This window comes from Bombina bombina, chromosome 3 (genome assembly GCF_027579735.1).
Source record: "Bombina bombina isolate aBomBom1 chromosome 3, aBomBom1.pri, whole genome shotgun sequence".
Taxonomy (NCBI): Eukaryota; Metazoa; Chordata; class Amphibia; order Anura; family Bombinatoridae; genus Bombina; species Bombina bombina.
The window spans coordinates 849,175,081-849,199,277 of record NC_069501.1 but is presented as its reverse complement, the minus strand read 5'-3'; the positions used below and the strand labels follow the sequence as shown (position 1 = coordinate 849,199,277).

General features: G+C 41.0%; 1 protein-coding gene across 2 annotated transcripts in view; it reads right to left on the bottom strand.

Annotated features, from left to right (window-relative positions):
- TMTC4 (transmembrane O-mannosyltransferase targeting cadherins 4) overlaps window positions 1-24,197 on the bottom strand; it is a 270,820-nt gene that overhangs the window by 67,177 nt on the left and 179,446 nt on the right. For both annotated transcript variants that reach the window (XM_053707811.1, XM_053707810.1), the window contains exons 13-14: window positions 18,493-18,600; window positions 18,027-18,168 (exon numbers count right to left, since the gene is read on the bottom strand). In XM_053707811.1, coding sequence (XP_053563786.1) covers window positions 18,027-18,168; window positions 18,493-18,600 — 250 coding nt within the window. The remainder of the gene's footprint in view (window positions 1-18,026; window positions 18,169-18,492; window positions 18,601-24,197) is intronic.

The window sequence follows — 24,197 nt, the reverse complement described above, 5'->3', positions numbered from 1 at the left end:
GCATGGAGAAAGGAGAAACCTCAAGAGGCTTATTGTACCTCGAATGCTCTGGGGACGAATTTAGCAGAGCAACAGATCTAAGATCCTGCTCCAACACCGAACCAGCCCAAGCGACAGACATGTCTGATAGACAGGGGGGACAGAAAGACCCAACCACAAGCCCCCCAGGGAATGGAAAGCAAAAAAGGGGGAACTCACCCACCCTAACAGAGCTCGGGTGCCAACCCAATCCGCTCCTCCAAAATAAGGCACTCCCAAGAAGAACCCCCTGTGACCTGGAACAGAGAAAAGTGCAATAGATCCGAAGGAAGACCTGTCACAGCTCTCTTAAACAGTCTATACGTAGAACTATCAAATTCCAACAGGAAAAAACTGGGTTGTCCCAAACCAGTCAACAGGATCATAAGTCTCCAGACATCCAAGAAGGATCCAAGACCAGAACCCTGGACCCAGAATCGTCCTAGAACGAACAACACCCCCAGTGAACACAAGATACCCCATCTGAAGCAATCAGACCTCACAGGGGATGAGAACCGGGAAACCTGGAGAACGGGTACAGGACTCGCTCGTAATTCCCAGCCCAAAGGGAAGAGAACACCCTTAGCTGGAGGTCAACACCCCCCCCCATATGATATGATATGTAGACGACTAACTCCTGAAGGAAGACAGAGCCTCACGGACTTCACTTCCTAATTAAAAAAAAAAAAAACGGACAAAGTCCAGAAAGTCTCAACCCAAAGGAAGAGAACCTTTAAAAGGAACAAGTCCTAAAAGGACAACCCCAAAGAGACCATGAAAGGCAAAACCTTAAGAACGGCGGTATGAAGGACCTAAATACTCCAAGCCTCCAACCCACAACGGGAAGGAACACTCTAGTTCACGGAAAAAGCGGAAACGACTGAGCATGTTGCCGTGGATCTCAACGGAGTCCCGGCACACTAGATTGAAAGGCGACTAAGGACTGAACCAATCCCCCATGCCCCTAAGCAACCATGGACCCTCAAGTCCTCACAGGATGCTAGTTGAAGCTTGTAAAATAAAACAAGAAAACAACACAAATCATACTGTGATCACTAGGTGCCCTCACCGGACCAACCGGACATAAAAAGGCACCATGTGTCTGAACTAGGCCTCAAAGACAGAAGGATTTGTACCCAGTCAGGACCAGCCTGAAACCAAGCATAGAGTCTCCCCCGAGATGGGGGGGATAAAGAACAGTCAGACAGACCTTTGTAAACAGCGCAACCACAAAATTACCAGTATCAATTCCAGAGAAGTAAGTTACCAAAGGAAACATCATACCACAACCTGGGCTTTAGACCAAATAAAAATCATCCTCACCGGATGAAGATAAAAGATAAGGCAACCCGTAGGTTATCGCACAGGAAGAACGGACAGCCCCGCAGGACCAGTCCAACAGGGGTCCGAGACTTCCAAGCTCAGAACTGGAACAGGATACACAAATAACAAAGACTATAAGAAGATTACTACATCCTCTTATGTCTATGCATTTAAGCCAGTTGAAGAATAAGACTGAGAATCCACAGACCCATTAAGAGTGGGATCAAGCAGCACCAAAAACGTGCCTTAGTAGAACACGAAGGCATGCCAGTCTATAATGAAAGGCGCAACATACCTCCGCCGGGACAAAAGAAAACACTGGCCCCGAAGGTTGACCCCCTGAGGCCTCAGGGGCAGTCGCTCCCCTGGAGGGCTGAACTGGACCAAGCGATCCCACGCCTGACGAGCCCCGGTTAACGGAACACAGACAATATTGTAAGCACACTCCAGGGAGGTGCAGATGCACCAGCGCCAAAGATATGGCCATGCGGAACCGTGTCGTAACCTCCGGTGGGAACAGGCTACACTCCATAGAAGGATAAGTAGTGTTTGGGTTACCTGCATGCGTAGTAAGAGTTAGTGGTAGGGAACTCGTCTCGTTTTAAATAGAATCCCCAGAGGCGGATGGCTCACTAGACATAGGTCGTTATGTTCCAAAATAGCCATGAGCCGAAGCAACACTACACAGTAGCAGACAGAATCACATAACAAACATGATTATAAACCCCCCTGTTCAATAACCCCCCTCAGGAGATTTTAACCCTTGATTCCTAGATACAAAACACCTCACTGAGACCCTATGTTAAAGTTATCCCCGAAAGGTAGTGTCTTGGAAAGACAGTTGTAATTACAATACATCCATGATGAAAGTAAAATGAAACGATTTTACCAGAATCTACACCGTGGAACAGGAACACAGCCGTTCAAGTGTGACAGATAGTAGCGTCGCTTCTGCCATGGACTTGAGAGAAAAAAGCAGGCAGCGAAACTTGTCAACGCCGATTGCTTGTGGAGCTGTTAATATGAGTCGGGATGGTTTCGCAGAAAGACTCTCCCTGCATCACCGGACTCTAACTTTCACCCATGCTCTCACTGAGAGGCTGACAGGACTACTTAAAACTCCAGTCCCATGCCGAAGAGTACTACTTTCCATAAGAGACTATCAAAAACTTCTGACACTTCTCTGCCAACCTCCTGGGACAAAAGGCAAAGAATGACTGGGGGATGAGGGGAGTGGGAGGAGTATTTAAGCCTTTGGCTGGGGTGTCTTTGCCTCCTCCTGGTGGCCAGGTTCTGAATTCCTAAAAGTAATGAATGCAGCTGTGGACTCTTTCCATTTATGAAGAAAATCAGACACAATCTTTGGAGGCTTTTTTAAGCATTATATTACAAAATGTGTATCAGTCATTCATATCCAGAAACCTGCTTAGCTAGATTAACAGCTCTCAATCTTAAATGTACCTTTCTAAAATTATTTAAATGACCTCACAGTGCTGACAAGACTTTTTTTTAGCTAATCTCACCAGAGTGGAGAGCTTAAAATCATCAGGCCCTTACCTTTAACTAAGGCTTCATGAAGTAAAGCTTCAAGAAGCTAATTTAAGGAGTGTAGTATGGCAATCTCTGTTTTTCTTACATTTATTGACCAAAATATACCAGTAACACAGAAAAATTAAGTGTGAGTGAGATTACACCCAGGAATGTGTATTTTACATTTTAATAAGCCAACGTAAGATATGAATGTGTAACCAAACGTATTGTGTTTTGAAGGGTGGTTAAAGGAGAAGACCGAGGGAGGCAGCATTAGTCAAAGTAGAGTGGTGTTGAAATGTGTTCAACCCCTTACACCAAATGGACTTAAGTACTATGTCACACAGTACTTTGCCCAGCGTACTATGTTGACATAGTACCGATGGCAAACACTTTGGGGCATGCAGCAGCCCCCGCTGTCAGCTTAGACAGTGGAGACTGGAGCTAGGGCAGAAGGCCTTCATATAGTAAGGGAGTGCTGATCGTGCCCCCTTACTATATGAAAGCAGATCGCTGATACAGACAGTGACACTGTCTGTATCAGGTGCATTGGTGCTGTGGAAGGTTTTTGAGTAAAGGAGGCGGGAGGGAGGGGAAGTTTCCCTATGCTACAGAAAGTTTCTGGAAGAAGAGAGGGAGGTATGGGTCCCTACACTGCAGAAAAGGGGAGGTGAGGGTTGGTATCACTACACTACAGAAAAAAAACAACAACCCACAATCCCTCCCCCCAGACTGCACACTGGCATACTGCCAGTAACAAATATGGAGGTGTAATAAGGGGAGGGAAGATAGCTATTTCTGAGGGCTCAGGGAGGTGGGAGGGATCCCTGCACTACAGAAAATAAATAAATACAATAATTTAAAAACAAAACTACAAACTGCATACTGGTAGACTGGCTGCACGTACCTAATATGGTGGAAGATGATGCTGACAAGTGGGAGGATTCAGGGAGGTGGTAGGTATCATGTTGGAGGGTAATCACTACACTACATTTTACCCTTAACAGCTAACTGATTAACCCTTTCACTGACGGGAAATTTAGTGTGGTGGGCAGCTGCAATTACCAAAAATCAATGGCAAAGCCATCCATGTCTGCTGTTTCTGAACAAACGGGACCCCAGAGAAGCTTTTACAACCATTTCTTTTTATGACTGCAGTAGTTGTGTTGAAACACAAAGTTTGTGAATTTTTAATTTTTTTTATAAGATGGTATTTGGTAGTCTAATGGTTGAAAGAAATATATCAAAATGGGCCTAGATCAATATCTGGGGTCATTAAATTTAAAGAGAGAGAGGAGAGAGAGAGAGAGAGAGAGAGAGAGAGAGAGAGAGAGGGGAGAGAGAGGAGAGAGGGGAGAGAGAGGAGAGAGAGTAGAGAGAGGAGAGAGAGGAGAGAGAGAAGAGAGAGAGATAGATAGAATTGGGGGTCAATTTTGAGAATTTGGGTAGTTCTGCTGAGTTACCACATTGCATCATTTTAGACATAGCTGCAAATTAAGACCTTAAAATAATCAACCATAATGAAAAATATATATACATTTGGTGTTAGCTGAATCAGAGGATGCCAATGAACACATTTAGATTTTTTATTTATTTTACAGTTAGAAAACAATTTTTGTGTGGAATGTGATATATAATTTCATGGTAATTTTACAATTTCATAATTCTGAGAATAAATAGCTAGTTGAAACTGTCAACCACTGAATTTTTTTTTTATGACCTCCCGCACATAAATAATAATAAAAAAAAGCTCTGTTTCTGTGTAAACAGAGTGATAACAAAAATGCTAAAAATTCTACGGTATTTTGGGCAACATTTTCTCTGAAATTCATGGTAGCGAAGGGGAAAATGTTAAAGTGTAATTTAATTGTGCCTGAAATTTTAAACCAATGTTTTTGTATCTCCACAAATAGCATTTGGAATTAAAGTATTGTACAATGTTCTTCCTTAAACTTAGAAGTCTTTTAGTCTATATTATCCTTATCACAGTTATCTTAGGTATAGACCACCACTAATACCTGAATATTACCTAACCACACGAGTGTTAGAGAAAACAACCAATGTCATCCTTGATGTGTTGATGTTTGTCCTTAGGTCTTGTCGTGTCCCACAAGACAATAAGCAAAAGGTAGAAGAGAAAAGGACGTACAACTGAAGCCATGCTGAACATTAGAAAACATCATAAAAATATATATATTTATAATCTCAAGATTTCCTATTCTCAAGTTTTCTTATTTTCCTATCCTTTCTCAGACTCTACCATTGTTTCTTACTTTGCTCATGTCTCTTCATATCCGCTTGAATATTTACCAGTCTAGAGTTTTTTTTTAACCCCCCTGCTTATTTTAAAGAGACCCATGATTTAAACAAGTGGGATGTGAAAACCTTGTTTGTGTGAATGTATCCTAAGGTTCATTGAGAAAATGCCCTTTTTATATGTCACTATATGGTCATGAGATCACCATCTAAGGGCCATATTACGAGTGGATCACTAACAGTTATGTGTGAGCGAAAAGAGGTTTATTGCGGGTGTTTGTGCGCATCGGGTTTTCGGCTTGTAAACGAGATCGCTTGAGCTAAATTGACATTAACGCGCATTGGTTTAGTGTGACCACAGAGCTCTGGTTAGATGATTTGCGAAACAAAAGAAGTTGGACAAAACACATTACAAAGTATAGTTAAACTCAAAATAACACCATCTAACAAAAATGATTAAAAAGCAATGCACAAAAAATGTTACAAGGGCTCAAAGATATGAGGTCTCAGGCGTTATAATAAAAAAAAAAAAGGCAAAGGGCTTTAACACTGAGATACATACATGTACATCTCTAAATATGTATATGTATTTATATGTGTATATATGTACTTATATATATATATATATACAAAGATGAATAGCACTCAAAAAATGGCATAAGGAATCCAAAACGACATGTGATGAACATAGAGTCCAAAAGGTGAAACTTGTAGAAGATAAAATCCAATCTTTATTCCAAGTGATTAAAAGACGTAAGAAACATCCAATATGAAAAGCCAGCAATGACAGTAACATCAGGTAGCTGAACTAATCCTCACAAAGACACGTTTCGTGCACATGCGCACTTGTTCACTGCTTACCCGAGGATCAGCTCAGTAACCTTTTAAGGCTATTCCAATTATGAGATTCTGATTACCTGATTGGATGCCTAATTAGACGCCCCGTAGTACAACATAGTGGTAAGTAGGTTAATGATATGCTTATACAGTTACGTATAATTACTACCGTTCCACAGAGAATAGAACAGTCTCGACGTACTCCACAAGTCAGCAAATACAAAATGGAAATACATGTATCGGCATATGTGATACAAAAATGCTGAATATGAACATTCAAAATATAAGAGCCCTGTCATAAGATAACAAAACTGATCCCATGCTATAACATGATGTGGGCATATGAAACATAGTGGTTAAAGCAATTAAAACACTAGCTATACATCTGCAGGACTGAGCAGTTATGTTTTGTGAATGAAAAATATTTATACTGTATATTTGGAATGAACTATATGAATTCAAGTACAGCTCTCGCTAGATTTATTGTATGTTTGTAAGGAGAATACGTAGAAACTAATTATGAAGAAACACATAGGACTAACAAATCTAATTACAGCTCAATCTCATGTATTAATAAATTAGGACTTTACTGTCCCAAGAGAAAAATTCATTCTGTCATAACGCATATATTTGCTTATGTCTAATTCCTAATATGTAAAAAACTGATATGGATAAATAATATATACACACACACACACAGGTGGCCCTCGTTTTACAATGGTTCAATTTACACCGTTATAGAATAACAACCTTTTTTTCCAGTCATGTGACTGCTATTGAAAAGCATTGCATTTATTAAAATAGCCAGTATGTGGAGCTGTATGCTTGTGTTGCAGCAAAGCCAAGCAAGCTGAAATTTTAGACCTGAGCTATCGAGTAGATTTCAAAGGAACAAGATCTTCCTGTCTATAAATCAGTCCAGATTGGAATGAATAGAAAGAATGGTTTGCAGAAAAATGCAAGTTAAGTCTGTGTTGTGTGATTATTTTATTAGGTTTATAATGCTGTTTAGCAAATGTTTTTGTTCATTTAACTTAGTTTAATTATATATACTGTGTTGTGTGATTATTTTATTAGGTTTATAATGCTGTTTAGCATTTAAACTCTTCATTTAAAAGCTTTAAAAATAATGTATTAGGTGTTACTTATGACAATTTTGAGAGGGGCCTGGAACCTATCTCCCTCACTTCCCATTGACTTACATTATAAACTGGGTTTTTAATTTACAACGGTTTCGATTTACAACCATTCCTTCTGGAACCTAACCCCGGCGTAAACTGAGGGCTACGTGTGTGTGTGTGTGTGTGTGTGTGTGTATATATATATATATATATACATACATACATACACACACACAGGTGGCCCTCGGTTTTGCGCCGTTTCAGAATAACGCCCTTTATTTTCAGTCATGTGACTGCTATTGAAAAGCACTGAGAAGCAGCACATTGATTAAAATAAGGGCAGGCCAGTAGGTGGAGCTGTCCGATTGTGTTGTAGCAAAGATATGCAAACCAAGCAGGCTGAAATTAATCAGTGTGAACAGATAAGACCTGAGCTATCAAGCAGCTTTCAAAGCAACAAGATCTAGCAGCCGTGAGAGAAACTTCCCTTTCTTCTTCTATCCCAGCTGCGAGGTGAGGGTGCCTATAAATCAGTCCAGACTTGAATGCATAGAATAGCTGCAGTCCCGATATTAGCTAAAAGTGTATGCTACTGTTTCAATGCAGAGACCTTTTTGCAGAAAAATGCAAGTAAAAAAATGTTTTTGTTCATTAAACTTAGTTTGATGTTGCATTGTGTTGTGTGATTATTTGATATTGTTTATAATGATGTTTAGCATTAATAGTCTTCATTTCAAAGCTTTAAAAATAATGTATTATAGGTTACTTATGTCAATTTTGAGAGGGGCCTGGAACCTAACTTCCTCATTTCCCATTGACTTACATTGTAAACTGGGTTTCAATTTACAACAGTTTCTATTTACAACCATTCCTTCTGGAACCTAACCCCAGCGTAAATTGAGGGCTACATGTATATATATATATATATATATATATATATATATATATATATATATATATATATATATATATATATATATATATATATATATATTCATATTTAATAAAGTGTTTAACTGTGTATGTACTGAAAATATTTCACATTCCAACATTCTGCACAAAGCAGAATATGTTCTATGTATTTATAAATAATCTTTATATAGCTATACCTATATATAATCATCTATATTTATAGGTATAAATATATATTATATATATTAAAAAAAAAAAATCAGCTATATGTAGAAATATGAAATGTAAAAAATGTATTTATGAATAAATAGAAGATATTCTTCAATGTGAAGAACATTGGAATGTGAAATATTTATATGTTAGCCCTCTAAAGAATATGCAATCTTATTTGCGTGTGATTAGGGTGTTGGTGTTAGCTTTTTTCCACATTTTTTGCTCCATTAACATCTATAAGGGAATACGATATCACATATTGTTATCTGACTTCTCGTTGCTTACCCTGCTACGTTACTGTCTCTAATTGGATTTATTACATAGCAACACAACATAAATGTCTTGTAATTACAAGGTGTGTACTGTCCCTGTAAGGCCTATCATGATCTTAGTCCCTGTAAGGCCTATCATGATCTTAAGCAGTGCTACAGCCTTTGAGGGTGGTAACTGCTGAAATTACAGATCAAAAAGGATGTAGTAAACATCTTACTCTGAAGAGCCTGCTATTAGATTGGTGATCTCCTGCATGTTAGAGGGGTATGTGTCCATTATTTCAATAATGTTAATTAAGGCCTTAATCAAATGTTTTAAATAGTGTTCCCAATGTCCAATAGAACAGGTGGTCACCATTTTCCATGATAATCCCCTGCATTCTAGGGTGGACAAAAGACTATGTTCAAAAGAGGTTACTGCCTTTATTAAAATCAGTCACATGCCCCTCCAAGTAGGTTGTACAGGTGGGGACAAAGGTACAGCTGCTTGCGACTAAGGCTACAGGTTTATGACAAATCACCTGCACCTTTAAGGAACATGCACCCCCTAATCTGAATAATCAGTCTCTCCGCTTTCAAACCCAGAGTTGCATATTCTCCTAAATAGTGTGAGATTGAGGAAACTCCTCTCCCCCACAGCCAAAACACAGAGGAAGTGCTTCTGCTATTGGACACTTCCCTATGGTGTTTGATGTCATCATGCATAATGTCACAGTTCAAAATTTAATGAGGAGGCAACCAAAAATGCAGGGGGGCTGTATGCACTGAAGGAACAATGCAAATGACAATCTATTTGCTTTCTCCACACTGAAGAAATTAAAATAATATATATTTATTTTTTTAAAATAGCATTTGCAAAAAAATTAAAAAATAACATAATTTATGCTTACCTGATAAATTTATTTCTCTTGTGGTGTATCCAGTCCACGGATCATCCATTACTTGTGGGATATTCTCATTCCCAACAGGAAGTTGCAAGAGGACACCCACAGCAGAGCTGTCTATATAGCTCCTCCCCTAACTGCCATATCCAGTCATTCGACCGAAAACAAACATAGAAAGGAGAAACCATAGGGTGCAGTGGTGACTGTAGTTTAAAAATTAAAAAATACCTGCCTTAAAATGACAGGGCGGGCCGTGGACTGGATACACCACAATAGAAATAAATTTATCAGGTAAGCATAAATTATGTTTTCTTTTGTAAGGTGTATCCAGTCCATGGATCATCCATTACTTGTGGGATACCAATACCAAAGCTAAAGTACACGGATGAAGGGAGGGACAAGGCAGGTACTTAAACGGAAGGTACCACTGCCTGTAAAACCTCTCCCCCAAAAATAGCCTCCGAAGAAGCAAAAGTATCAAATTTGTAGAATTTTGAAAAAGTATGAAGCGAAGACCAAGTCGCCGCCTTGCAAATCTGTTTAACAGAAGCCTCATTTTTAAAGGCCCATGTGGAAGCCACAGCTCTAGTAGAATGAGCTGTAATCCTTTCTGGAGGCTGCTGGCCAGCAGTCTCATAGGCTAAGTGGATTATGCTTCTTATCCAAAAAGAAAGCCTTTTGACCTCTCCTCTGTCCAGAGTTGACAACAAACAAAGCAGATGTTTGACGAAAATCTTTAGTAGCTTGTAAGTAAAACTTTAAAGCACGAACCACGTCCAGATTGTGTAATAGACGTTCCTTCTTTGAAGAAGGATTAGGACACAAAGACGGAACAACAATCTCTTTATTGATATTCTTATTAGATACCACCTTAGGTAAAAACGCAGGTTTGGTACGCAGAACTACCTTGTCTGCATGGAAGATCAGATAAGGAGAATCACATTGTAAGGCAGATAACTCGGAAACTCTACGAGCCGAGGAAATAGCTACCAAAAAAAGAACTTTCCAAGATAAAATTTTGATATCTATGGAATGAAGAGGTTCAAACGGAACCCCCTAAAGAACTTTAAGAACCAAATTTAAGCTCCAAGGTGGAGCAACAGGTTTAAACACAGGCTTGATTCTAACTAAAGCCTGACAAAATGCCTGAACGTCTGGGACATCCGCCAGACGCTTGTGCAAAAGAATAGATAGCGCAGAAATCTGTCCCTTTAAGGAACTAGCTGACAATCCTTTCTCCAATCCTTCTTGGAGAAAAGATAATATCCTGGGAATCCTGACCTTACTCCATGGGTAGCCCTTGGATTCACACCAATAAAAATATTTACGCCATATCTTATGATAGATTTTCCTGGTGACAGGCTTTCGTGCCTGAATTAAGGTATCAATGACTGACTCAGAGAAACCACGCTTTGATAAAATCAAGCGTTCAATCTACAGGCAGTCAGCCTCAGAGAAATTAGATTTGGATGGTTGAAAGGACCTTGAAGTAGAAGGTCCTGTCTCAGCGGCAGAGTCCATGGTGGAAAAGATGACATGTCCACTAGACCTGCATACCAAGTCCTGCGTGGCCACGCAGGCGCTATCAAGATCACTGATGCTCTCTCCTGCTTGATCTTGGCAATCAGACGAGGGAGCAGAGGAAACGGTGGAAACACATAAGCCAGGTTGAAGGACCAAGGCGCTGCTAGAGCATTTATCAGCATTGCCTTGGGGTCCCTGGACCTGGATCCGTAACAAGGAAGCTTGGCGTTCTGGCGAGACGCCATGAGATCCAGTTCTGGTTTGCCCCAACGATGAACCAATTGTGCAAACACCTCCGGATGGAGTTCCCACTCCCCCGGATGAAAAGTCTGTCGACTTAGAAAATCCGCCTCCCAGTTCTCTACACCTGGGATATGGATAGCTGATAGTTGGCAGGAGTGAATCTCTGCCCAGTGAATTATCTTTGGGACTTCTAACATCGCTAGGGAACTCCTTGTTCCCCCTTGATGGTTGATGTAAGCCACAGTTGTGATGTTGTCCGACTGAAATCTGATGAACCTCATTGTCGCTAGCTGAGGCCAAGCCTGAAGAGCATTGAATATCGCTCTTAGTTCCAGAATGTTTATTGGAAGGAGTGACTCCTCCTGAGTCCACGATCCCTGAGCCTTCAGGGAGTTCCAGACTGCACCCCAACCTAGAAGGCTGGCATCTGTCGTTACAATTGTCCAATCTGGCCTGCGAAAGGTCATACCTTTGGACAGATGGACCCGAGATAGCCACCAGAGAAGAGAATCCCTGGTCTCTTGATCCAGATTTAGTAGAGGGGACAAATCTGTGTAATCCCCATTCCACTGACTGAGCATGCAGAGTTGCAGCGGTCTGAGATGTAGGCGTGCAAACGGCACTATGTCGATTGCCGCTACCATTAAGCCGATTACTTCCATGCACTGAGCCACCAAAGGGCGAGGAATGGAATAAAGAGCACGGCAGGAATTTAGAAGTTTTGATAACCTGGACTCCGTCAGGTAAATTTTCATTTCTACAGAATCTATCAGAGTCCCTAGGAAGGAAACTCTTGTGAGGGGGGATAGAGAACTCTTTTCCTTGTTCAGCTTCCACCCATGCGACCTCAGAAATGCCAACACTATGTCCGTATGAGACATGGCAATTTGGAAGTTTGACGCCTGAATCAGGATGTCGTCTAAATAAGGGGCCACTGCTATGCCCCGCGGCCTTAGGACCATCAAAAGCGACCCCAGAACCATCGTAAAAATTCTTGGGGCTGTAGCTAACCCAAAGGGAAGAGCTACAAACTGGTAATGCCTGTCTAGGAAGGCAAACCTGAGAAACCGATGATGATTTTTGTGTATCGGAATGTGAAGATAAGCATCCTTTAAATCCACTGTAGTCATGTATTGACCCTCCTGGATCATAGGTAGGATGGTACGAATAGTCTCCATCTTGAATGATGGAATTCTGAGGAATTTGTTTAAGATCTTTAGATCCAAAATTGGTCTGAAGGTTACCTCTTTTTTGGGAACTACAAACAGATTTGAGTAAAATCCCTGTCCCTGTTCCTCCTTTGGAACTGGATGGATCACTCCCATAACTAGGAGGACTTGTACACAGTGTAAGAATGCCTCTCTCTTTATCTGGTTTGCAGATAATTGTGAAAGGTGAAATCTCTCTTTTGGGGGGGAAGCCTTGAAGTCCAGAAGATATCCCTGGGATATAATTTCCAACGCCCATGGATCCTGGACATCTCTTGCCCACGCCTGGGCGAAGAGCGAAAGTCTGCCCCCTACTAGATCCGTTACCGGATAGGGGGCCGTTCCTTCATGCTGTCTTAGAGGCAGCAGCAGGCTTTTTGGCCTGCTTACCCTTGTTCCAGGTCTGGTTAGGTCTCCAGACTGTCTTGGACTGAGCAAAAGTTCCCTCTTGTTTTGCATTAGAGGAAGTTGATGCCGCACTTTCCTTGAAGTTTCGAAAGGCACGAAAATTAGACTGTTTGGCCCTTATTTGGACCTATCCTGAGGAAGGGCATGACCTTTTCCTCCAGTGATATCAGCAATAATCTCCTTCAAACCAGGCCCCGAATAGGGTCTGCCCCTTGAAGGGAATGTTAAGCAGCTTAGACTTTGAAGTAGCGTCAGCTGACCCATGATTTAAGCCATAGCGCTCTACGCGCCTGGATAGCAAAACCAGAATTGTTAGCCGTTAGTTTAGTCAAATGAACAATGGCATCAGAAACAAAAGAATTGGCTAGCTTAAGTGCTCTAAGCTTGTCAAGTATGTCATCCAATGGAGTCGCTACCTGTAAAGCCTCTTCCAGAGACTCAAACCAGAACGCCGCAGCAGCAGTGACAGGAGCAATGCATGCAATGGACTGTAGGATAAAACCTTGTTGAATAAACATTTTCTTAAGGTAACCCTCTAACTTTTTATCCATTGTATCTAAGAAAGCACAACTGTCCTCGACAGGGATAGTAGTACGCTTTTCTAGAGTAGAAACTGCTCCCTCCACTTTAGGAACTGTCTGCCATAAGTCCCGTGTGGTGGTGTCTATTGGAAACATTTTTCTAAAAATAGGAGGGGGAGAGAACGGCACACCTGGTCTATCCCATTCCTTAGTAATAATTTCTGTAAACCTTTTAGGTATTGGGACTTCCGGTGGGCGGCGTTACAAGATGGCCACGGGCATGTGTTGCTCTCTGTAAAATCTTGCCCTTTATAGCTGAAACGTGGTCATACTTAGAGCCATCCTGTTTCCCTTAACAGAACAGCTGTTCGGGAGCCCCTTGGGATCAAGACGGACACCTCTTGGCTGCCGAGAAGTCGAAGAAGTGTATAATACCAGACGGTATTGGGTAAGGTGCAGGGCTTGCCACGTGATACAGATATTACAGTATCTCAAACATGCCCACCATGGAGATCAATGCATCTACACAAGATATAGTTGCTGCCTTGGCAGCTCACCTTTCACCGGCATTCAATGCACTAGAAACAGCTACACAGAACTTACTGACCTACCTGCGCGCTTCCAAATCCACATGCGTGCCAACTCTGCATTCAGATCTTAACATGGCGGAACTTTCAACAGCTGATACAGCTTTCACTATTCAAACTTCTTCTGAGGACACAAAGGGGATTCTTTTGGGACCCCTGGAAGCACCCTTGAGAGACAGCTGGGGTAAGAGTGAAGGGCCTGATCTGTTAAATGCGGCGGTTGTGAAGCCTCAGTCTCTGTCGAAATGGAGGGCGCCAGACATGCTGAATGTAAGCAGCACAGACTTCATCTTGCATCTAGAGCCGTTAAACAGCCCTAATGTTAATCTGATAGAGTACAGGGATCATTGCTTTGTCTTCCCTACTATGACATCGGCTACTGGCTTACCTGAAGAGGGGAAACAGGGCTTGAAATTGGAGACTGTTTCTTTGCATTTGCAAGAGGAGCGCTTATCAACCGGTGTCGGCTAAACTATAACTCATTTAGGTCTTAAGCTGCTACCCACCATTTTGCTCTAAATTACATCTTCTTAGTCTTTTATGGACTTTAATACTGGATGCCTGTACCGCGAGTACTCCTAATATTTTTTATGACGCTGAACATACTGAAAACTCTGCATAATAGTATTTTGAACAGTAGAACTGGACAAAAAAAAAGTGATTCACACAGCAACTAACACTGTTATCTAACAATTTGTCCATATTTGTAGAACATGCTAAGCTTTATTTCCTTGTTCTTTACTTAGTTATGTAATTATTTCTTTTTGGGGGGGGGGGGGGTTATTTTATTGTTATTTTTTCTTATTAGTACTGGGCAACATACTCAGTTATGGGGCATGTATGTTATTATTATTCTTTTTTTACTTTTGGAATTCACGTTTCATGCAAGTAATGCTATTATGCTGCAAATTGTACATTTCTTATATAGTCCACCATTTCTATAAAAAAAAAAAAGCTAATGGGTCTGAACACCATGTGACAAAGTAAGCCTTTATTGGGATCTACAGTTCTATGTCTCTAGGTAGACTATCCCTAGTCAGCTACTAGTTTATCCTTAAGCCAGAATCCTCAAGTTTTTGACTGTCTATATTCGTTGATAGTGACATTGCACATATCCAAATTTGATGCATAAATATTTTTCTACCTTCAGTATTTATCTCTGTATCATACACCTAGGAGACAAATGTGACTCTATTGTTTGTTTTATTATTACTCTGCATGGTATACCCAACACAAAATGTCCAGAAAATCTTTAATTGGACCCAAGGCTATATGTATCCACTTAGGCAATATTAAGTAACTTCATATCCCACTTACATATCCAGAATATCGAGTAGAACATAGCTCTAGGGATATTGTGATTTCATAGCTCCCAACAAAATGTATTTACTTGAATAACAAATAGAAGCTTTGCCTATATATTTGTTGATCGTGTCACCACACATATTCAGATACGATGCATAAAGATTTCTTTACCTCCAGTATTTTCCTTGTACCATATATTAGGAGACATAAATGTTTATACTAATGTTATTCTGTGACGTATAACTAACATAAATGTCCAGCGAATCTGTAACAGGACCCAGGGCCCTATGTCTCCACCTAGGCAATATTAGACCACTTCATATCCCACTTACATATCCAGATTATCGAGTGGTGCATGGCTACAAGGTTATGGTGGCTCCATAGTTTCCATCAGAATGTATGTACTTGCATAACCAATAGAAGTTTTGTCTATATACGTTGAGAGTGTTACTGCACTTGCTTAGATATTATGCATAAATATTTCCTTACCTTTAGTATTTATCTTATATCACACATTAGGGGACAAATGTGATTTTATTGTTGGTAGTATTATTAATCCGCAAAGTATACCCAACATACCATGTCCTGTGAATCTTTAACAGGACCCAAGGCCCTATGTCTCCTCCTAGGCAATATTAAGTAATTTTATAGCCTACTTATATACCCAGGATATCAAGTAAAGCACAGCTATAAGGTTGTTGTGACTCCATAGCTTTCAACTTTATCTACCTGCATAATATATAGAAGTTGATGCCCAATTGTTAACATTTACTTTTATTTAGTTAGTTTAGGTTGTGGGAATACCTAAGATGTTTAAAAAAGAAAATCCCCAACAATGTAGATATTTAGGACACTAAGCAGGGTCATAATGAAGACTGAAACTTTACATGATTGCCATATGAACATAGCTTTATTGATACCTTAAATATCTCAATTTGCACCTTGTATAATGTACCGGTTTTCTTTTTCTACCCTGCGTGGTTCAATATCATGTTTTTATGTATGTCTGCATTGTTGGATATAAATAAAAGTTAAAAAAAAAAAAAAAAAAACTTTTAGGTATTGGAAAAACATCAGTGCACACCGGCACTGCATAGTATTTATCCAGTCTACACAATTTCTCTGGCACTGCAACTGTATCACAGTCCATTCAGAGCAGCTAAAACCCCCTGAGTAACACGCGGAGGTGTTCAAGCTTAAATTTAATGTAGAGATATCAGAATCAGGTTGCATCATCTTCCCTGAGTCAGAAACATCACCCACAGAAAGAAGCTCTCCTTCTTCAGCTTCTGCATATTGTGAGGCAGTATCAGACATAGCTCTTAAAGCGTCAGTATGCTGTGTATTTCGTCTAACTCCAGAGCTATCTCGCTTTCCTCTAAATTCAGGTAGTCTGGCTAATACCGCTGACAGTGTATTATCCATGACTGCCGCCATGTCTTGTAAAGTAAACGCTATGGGCGCCCTAGATGTACTTGGCGCCATTTGAGCGTGAGTCTCTTGAGCGGGAGTCAAAGGGTCTGACACGTGGGGCGAGTGATCTTTATTGCTTAAAGTGAAATCAGTACATTTGGTACACATTCTAAGAGGGGGTTCCACAATGGCTTTTAAACATAATGAACAAGGAGTTTCCTCTATGTCAGACATGTTTGTACAGACTAGCAATGAGACTAGCAAGCTTGGAAAACACTTTAAATCAAGTTAACAGGCAAATATAAGAAACGGTACTGTGCCTTTAAGAGAAACAAATTTTGTCAGAATTTGAAAAACAGTGAAAAAAGGCAGTAAATCAAACGAAATTTTTACAGTGTGTATAATAAGCTAACAGAGCATTGCACCCACTTGCAAATGGATGATTAACCCCTTAGTTAAAAAAACGGACCAAAAAAACGATATAGACAGTTTTTAACAGTCACACCAAACTGCCACAGCCTTGCTGTGGGCCTACCTTCCCCAACAAACGATTTTGGAAAGCCTAAGAGCCCTTTAGAGATGTCCTATAGCATTCAGGGGACTACTGGAGGAAGCTGGATGTCTCAGTCTGTAAAAGTTACTGCGCAAAAAAGCGCTAAATTAGGCCCCTCCAACTCATAGTAACACAGTCGAAAGCCTCAGGAAACTGTTTCTAGGCAAATTTAAGCCAGCCATGTGGAAAAAACTAGGCCCCAATAAAGTTTTATCACCAAAGTATATATAAAACGTTTAAACATGCCAGCAAACCGATTTATATTGTAAATATAAAAGAGTATTACCTCAGAAAGTAAGCATGATACCAGTCCCTATTAAATCACTGTATTCAGGCTTACCTTACATAAATTTGGCATCAGCAGCATTTTCTAGCATTCACATCTTCTAGAAAAATCTTAACTGCACATACCTCATAGCAGGATAACCTGCACGCCATTCCCCCGCTGAAGTTCTCTCTCTCTTCAGTCATGTGTGAGAATAGCAATGGATCTTAGTTACAACCTGCTAAGATCATAGAATCACAGGCAGATTCTTCTATTTTTCTGCCTGGAACAAAATAGTACAACTCCGGTACCATTTAAAAATAATAAGGTTTTGATTGAAGTAAAATAACAGCTACATTTCACCACTTCTCTCTTACTACCTCCATGTTTGTTGAGAGTTGCAAGAGAATGACTGGATATGGCAGTTAGGGGAGGAGCTATATAGACAGCTCTGCTGTGGGTGTCCTCTTGCAACTTCCTGTTGGGAATGAGAATATCCCACAAGTAATGGATGATCCGTGGACTGGATACACCTTACAAGAGAAAATAAGCTTTTCTACAACACAAATACTAATAGGATGCCTAAACATTTTTCTGTAGTATTTGAAAAAAAGAAAAACAATCCCCACTTACCAAACGACCCAGGTTATAGTAACAGTCTGGATATTTCTTCCGGTATTTTATAGCAGTTAAATAGCTTTTTTCTGCATCATCAAACTGCTTAAGGCTGTTTTGCACAATACCCAAATTCATCCATGCGGCAGAAAAATCAGGCCTAAGTACAACATAAAATATGCACTGCATAAGAACTTAACAGATTTTGCTATATTTCAAACAATTTTAAAGGGACATGAAAATGATGCATACATTGTATTCATCATTCTCATTACAAAACCAAAATCATGATTTAAATGCTTCGTATGTAAAACTACAGACAAGAGAGCAGAGCAGTAACAACGTTTCCCATAATCCTACCCCCTCAATTTATTTTACTATTTTTTTATACTACTTTGTTCCATGCACGCAGAAGCTACACAGAGGTACAGTGCTGCACTACTCTGCCGATTCTTTCCCTTGTAGCACAACATCCTTCACTTACTGTATTGATACAGCTTTTGATAGCAGCTCTTCTGCTTCTTGAAGTTCATCTCTCTCTTTTAGAATATTTCCAAGGTTGTTCATTGCATGCACATATTTTGGATTTAGCCTAAGAAAATGAAAACGGTCTTATCATTAAAACAAAGAATCTGTCATCAATAAATGTATTTTTCTACGGGTTTATGAAGGAATCCTTAAAACGTGATTTTTACTTACTCATAAACCTTTGTTCAAATGTTGTCTGACTGCACTTAGAACAACTTATTTGTTATTAATATAATTATATTATGTCATTTCAACAAGCTTCATATGAGTGGAAGCAAACTGGAAAAATAAATCCACATTATGATAAATTTAATAAGGGTCAGCCATATTTAAAGTTGCAATTATGTCAATCAGCAATCTTGAAAACATAACAATACATTAAGGTTACAATGTCCTTATTTGTCCACTGCAGTGATGGATTTATAACTCCCCAATAGTGTAACCTCTGTAGAGTTTTACCCAGGGTACAATACAGAAACAGCATTGGTCCCATCATTAACTGATTCCATGGTGGCACTAAGTTACAATGGACAACAGAAAATGCAAACAAACCAAACAAATATTATAACACTAATGTGGTTTACAATGGTTTGTGGTTGTGCTGCTCAGAATCTAGGTGAGGTCCAGACTACCAATCTTTCCTCTGTCTTCTAGTACATAATATTTAATATGCAGTACTAACCTACAAAAGGACTATTCCTGTCTAATTCTCCCCCAGCCAAATAAACAGATTACTGCTCCCAAATAGCAAGTAATTCATCTCTATTATGCAGTATGTCAGTCAAGAGGTCACCCATCTGATAATAGAATCTAACCTTATCTTCTATCTCCGATGTGGGACCTTTGTCTTCCAGCACTTGGCTATGCAGACTCTAGCTGCTGTACAAACCATAGCAATACATGTATTAATATGTTTGTGTCATTATACTACTGGCTAGTGTAGTAGTGCATGTTGTAGAGCAAGTTGAATATTTATGTTGAGTATTGAGCTCAATAATGTTGATACCAGGGTGCATAGTGATTAAACATACATACAGGCCCAGGACAAGTGAAAAAACAGAATTTATGCTTACCTGATAAATTACTTTCTCCAACGGTGTGTCCGGTCCACGGCGTCATCCATTACTTGTGGGAATATTCTCTTCCCCAACAGGAAATGGCAAAGAGCACAGCAAAAGCTGTCCATATAGCCCCTCCTCAGGATCCGCCCCCCCAGTCATTCGACCGACGGTTAGGAGAAAAAAGGAGAAACTATAGGGTGCCGTGGTGACTGTAGTGTATAGAGAAAGAAACTGTTGGAGAAAGTAATTTATCAGGTAAGCATAAATTCTGTTTTCTCCAACATTGGTGTGTCCGGTCCACGGCGTCATCCATTACTTGTGGGAACCAATACCAAAGCTTTAGGGACACGGATGAAGGGAGGGAGCAAATCAGGTTACCTAAACAGAAGGCACCACGGCCTGCAAAACCTTTCTCCCAAAAACAGCCTCCGAAGAAGCAAAAGTATCAAATTTGTAAAATTTGGCAAAAGTGTGCAGAGAAGACCAAGTCGCTGCCTTACATATCTGATCAACAGAAGCTCGTTCTTGAAGGCCCCATGTGGAAGCCACAGCCCTAGTGGAGTGAGCTGTGATTCGTTCAGGAGGCTGCCGTCCGGCAGTCTCATAAGCCAATCGATAATGCTTTTCAGCCAGAAAGAAAGAGAGGTAGCAGTAGCTTTTTGTCCTCTCCTCTTACCAGAGTAAACGACAAACAAAGATGAGGTTTGTCTAAAATCCTTAGTTGCTTCTAAATAGAACTTTAAAGCACGAACTACATCTAAATTGTGTAACAAACGTTCCTTCTTTGAAACTGGATTCGGACACAGAGAAGGAACAACTATTTCCTGGTTAATATTCCTGTTGGAAACAACCTTCGGAAGAAAACCAGGCTTAGTACGCAAAACGACCTTATCTGAATGGAACACCAGATAGGGTGGATTACACTGCAAAGCAGATAATTCAGAAACTCTTCTTGCAGAAGAAATAGCAACCAAAAACAGAACTTTCCAAGATAGTAACTTGATATCTATGGAATGTAAGGGTTCAAACGGAACCCCTTGAAGAACTGAAAGAACTAAATTAGACTCCAAGGAGGAGTCAAGGGTCTGTAAACAGGCTTGATTCTGACCAAAGCCTGTACAAAAGCTTGTACATCTGGCACAGCTGCCAGTCGTTTATGTAACAAGACAGATAAAGCAGAAATCTGTCCTTTTAGAGAACTCGCTGACAATCCCTTATCCAAACCTTCTTGGAGAAAGGAGAGGATTTTAGGAATTTTATTCTTACTCCAGGAGAATCCCTTGGATTCACACCAACAGATATATTTTTTCCATATTTTATGGTAAATCTTTCTAGTCACAGGTTTTCTGGCTTGGACCAGAGTATCTATCACTGAATCTGAAAACCCACGCTTGGATAAAATCAAACGTTCAATTTCCAAGCAGTCAGCTGCAGAGAAACTAGATTTGGATGTTCGAATGGACCTTGTACTAGAAGATCCTGTCTCAAAAGTAGCTTCCATGGTGGAGCCGATGACATATTCACCAGGTCTGCATACCAAGTCCTGCGCGGCCACGCAGGAGCCATCAGAATCACCGAGGCCTTCTCCTGTTTGATCCTGGCTACAAGCCTGGGAAGGAGAGGGAACGGTGGAAACGAATAAGCTAGGTTGAACGACCAAGGCACCACTAATGCATCCACTAGAGTCGCCTTGGGATCCCTGGATCTGGACCCGTAGCAAGGAACCTTGAAGTTCTGACTAGACGCCATCAGATCCATGTCTGGAATGCCCCATAATTGAGTCAACTGGGCAAAAACCTCCGGGTGGAGTTCCCACTCCCCCGGATGGAAAGTCTGACGACTCAGATAATCCGCCCCCAGTTGTCTACTCCTGGGATGTGGATTGCAGATAGGTGGCAGGAGTGATCCTCCGCCCATTTGATGATTTTGGATACCTCTCTCATCGCCAAGGAACTCCTTGTTCCCCCCTGATGGTTGATGTAAGCTACAGTCGTCATGTTGTCTGACTGGAATCTTATGAATCCGGCCTTCGCTAGTTGAGGCCAAGCCCGGAGAGCATTGAATATCGCTCTCAGTTCCAGGATGTTGATCGGGAGAAGAGACTCTTCCCGAGACCATAGACCCTGAGCTTTCAGGGAATCCCAGACCGCGCTCCAGCCTAATAGACTGGCGTCGGTCGTGACAATGACCCACTCTGGTCTGTGGAAACTCATTCCCTGAGACAGGTGATCCTGGGACAACCACCAACGGAGTGAGTCTCTGGTCATCTGGTCTACTTGAATCTTTGGAGACAAGTCTGTATAGTCCCCATTCCACTGCTTGAGCATGCACAGTTGTAATGGTCTTAGATGAATTCGAGCAAAAGGAACTATGTCCATTGCTGCAACCATCAACCCTACTACTTCCATGCACTGAGCTATGGAAGGCTGCAGAATAGAGTGAAGAATTTGACAAGCGTTTAGAAGCTTTGACTTTCTGACTTCTGTCAAGAAGATCTTCATTTCTAAAGAATCTATTATTGTTTCCAAAAAGGGAACTCTTTTCGACGGAGACAGGGAACTCTTTTCTACGTTCACCTTCCACCCGTGAGATCTGAGAAAGGCTAGAACAATGTCTGTATGAGCCTTTGCCTTGGAAAGAGATGACGCTTGAATTAGAATGTCGTCCAGATAAGGTGCCACTGCAATGCCCCTTGGTCTTAGAACCGCCAGAAGGGACCCGAGCACCTTTGTGAAAATTCTGGGAGCAGTGGCTAGTCCGAATGGGAGAGCCACGAACTGATAATGTTTGTCCAGAAAGGCGAACCTTAGGAACTGATAATGATCTTTGTGGATAGGAATATGTAGATATGCATCCTTTAAATCCACTGTAGTCATATATTGACCCTCCTGGATTGTAGGTAAAATTGTTCGAATGGTTTCCATTTTGAACGATGGAACTCTGAGAAATTTGTTTAGAATTTTTAAATCCAGAATTGGTCTGAAAGTTCCCTCTTTTTTGGGAACTACAAACAGATTTTGAGTAAAACCCCTGACCTTGTTCCACAGTTGGAATTGGGTGTATCACTCCCATCTTTAACAGGTCCTTCTACACAATGTAAGAATGCCTGTCTCTTTATTTGGTTTGAAGATAAGTGAGACATGTGGAACCTTCCCCTTGGGGGTAGTTCCTTGAATTCTAGAAGATAACCCTGAGAGACTATTTCTAGTGCCCAGGGATCCTGAACATCTCTTGCCCCAAGCCTGAGCAAAGAGAGAGAGTCTGCCCCCTACTAGATCCGGTCCCGGATTGGGGGCTACCCCTTCATGCTGTCTTGGTAGCAGCAGCAGGCTTCTTGGCCTGTTTTACCCTTGTTCAGCCTTGCATTGGTTTCCAAGCTGGTTTAGCCTGGGAAGCGTTACCCTCTTGTCTAGAGGCTGCAGAGTTGGAAGCCGGGTCCGTTCCTGAAATTGCAAAAGGAACGAAAATTGGACTTATTCTTATCTTGAAAGGCCTATCTTGTGGGAGGGCATGGCCCTTTCCCCCAGTGATGTCTGAAATAATTTCTTTCAATTCTGGCCCAAAAAAGGGTCTTACCTTTGAAAGGGATATTAAGCAATTTTGTCTTGGAAGATACATCCGCCGACCAAGACTTTAGCCAGAGCGCTCTACGCGCCACAATTGCAAACCCTGAATTTTTCGCCGCTAATCTCGCCAACTGCAGAGCGGCATCTAAAATAAAAGGAATTAGCTAACTTAAGTGCGTGAATTCTGTCCATGACCTCCTCATATGGAGTCTCCTTACTGAGCGACTTTTCCAGTTCCTCGAACCAGAAACACGCTGCTGTAGTGACAGGAATAATGCACGAAATAGGTTGAAGGAGGTAACCTTGCTGTACAAAAATCTTTTTAAGCAAACCCTCAATTTTTTATCCATAGGATCTTTGAAAGCACAATTGTCCTCAATGGAATAGTCGTGCGTTTGGCTAGTGTAGAAACCGCCCCCTCGACCTTAGGGACTATTTGCCATGTGTCCTTCCTGGGGTCGACCATGGAGAACAATTTCTTAAATATAGGAGGAGAGACAAAAGGTATGCCTGGCTTCTCCCACTCCTTATTCACTATGTCCGCCACCCTTTTAGGTATTGGAAAGGCATCAGGGTGCACCGGGACCTCTAGGAACTTGTCTATCTTGCATAATTTTTCTGGGATGACCAAATTGTCACAATCATCCAGAGTAGATAGCACCTCCCTTAAGTAATGCGCGGGAGAAGCTCTAATTTAAATTTAAATGTCACAACATCAGGTTCTGCCTGCTGAGAAATTCTTCCTATATCAGAAATTTCTCCATCTGACAAACCCTCCCTCACTGCCACTTCAGACTGGTGTGAGGGTATGACAGATAAATTATCATCAGCGCCCTCCTGCTCTACAGTGTTTAAAACTGAGGCAATCGCGAGTTTTCTCTGAAATGCTGGCATTTTGGATAAAATATTAGCTATGGAGTTATCCATTCCTGCCGTCAATTGTTGCATAGTAACAAGCATTGGCGCGCTAGAAGTACTAGGAGTCGCCTGCGCGGGCATAACTGGTATAGACACAGAAGGAGAGGATACAGAAC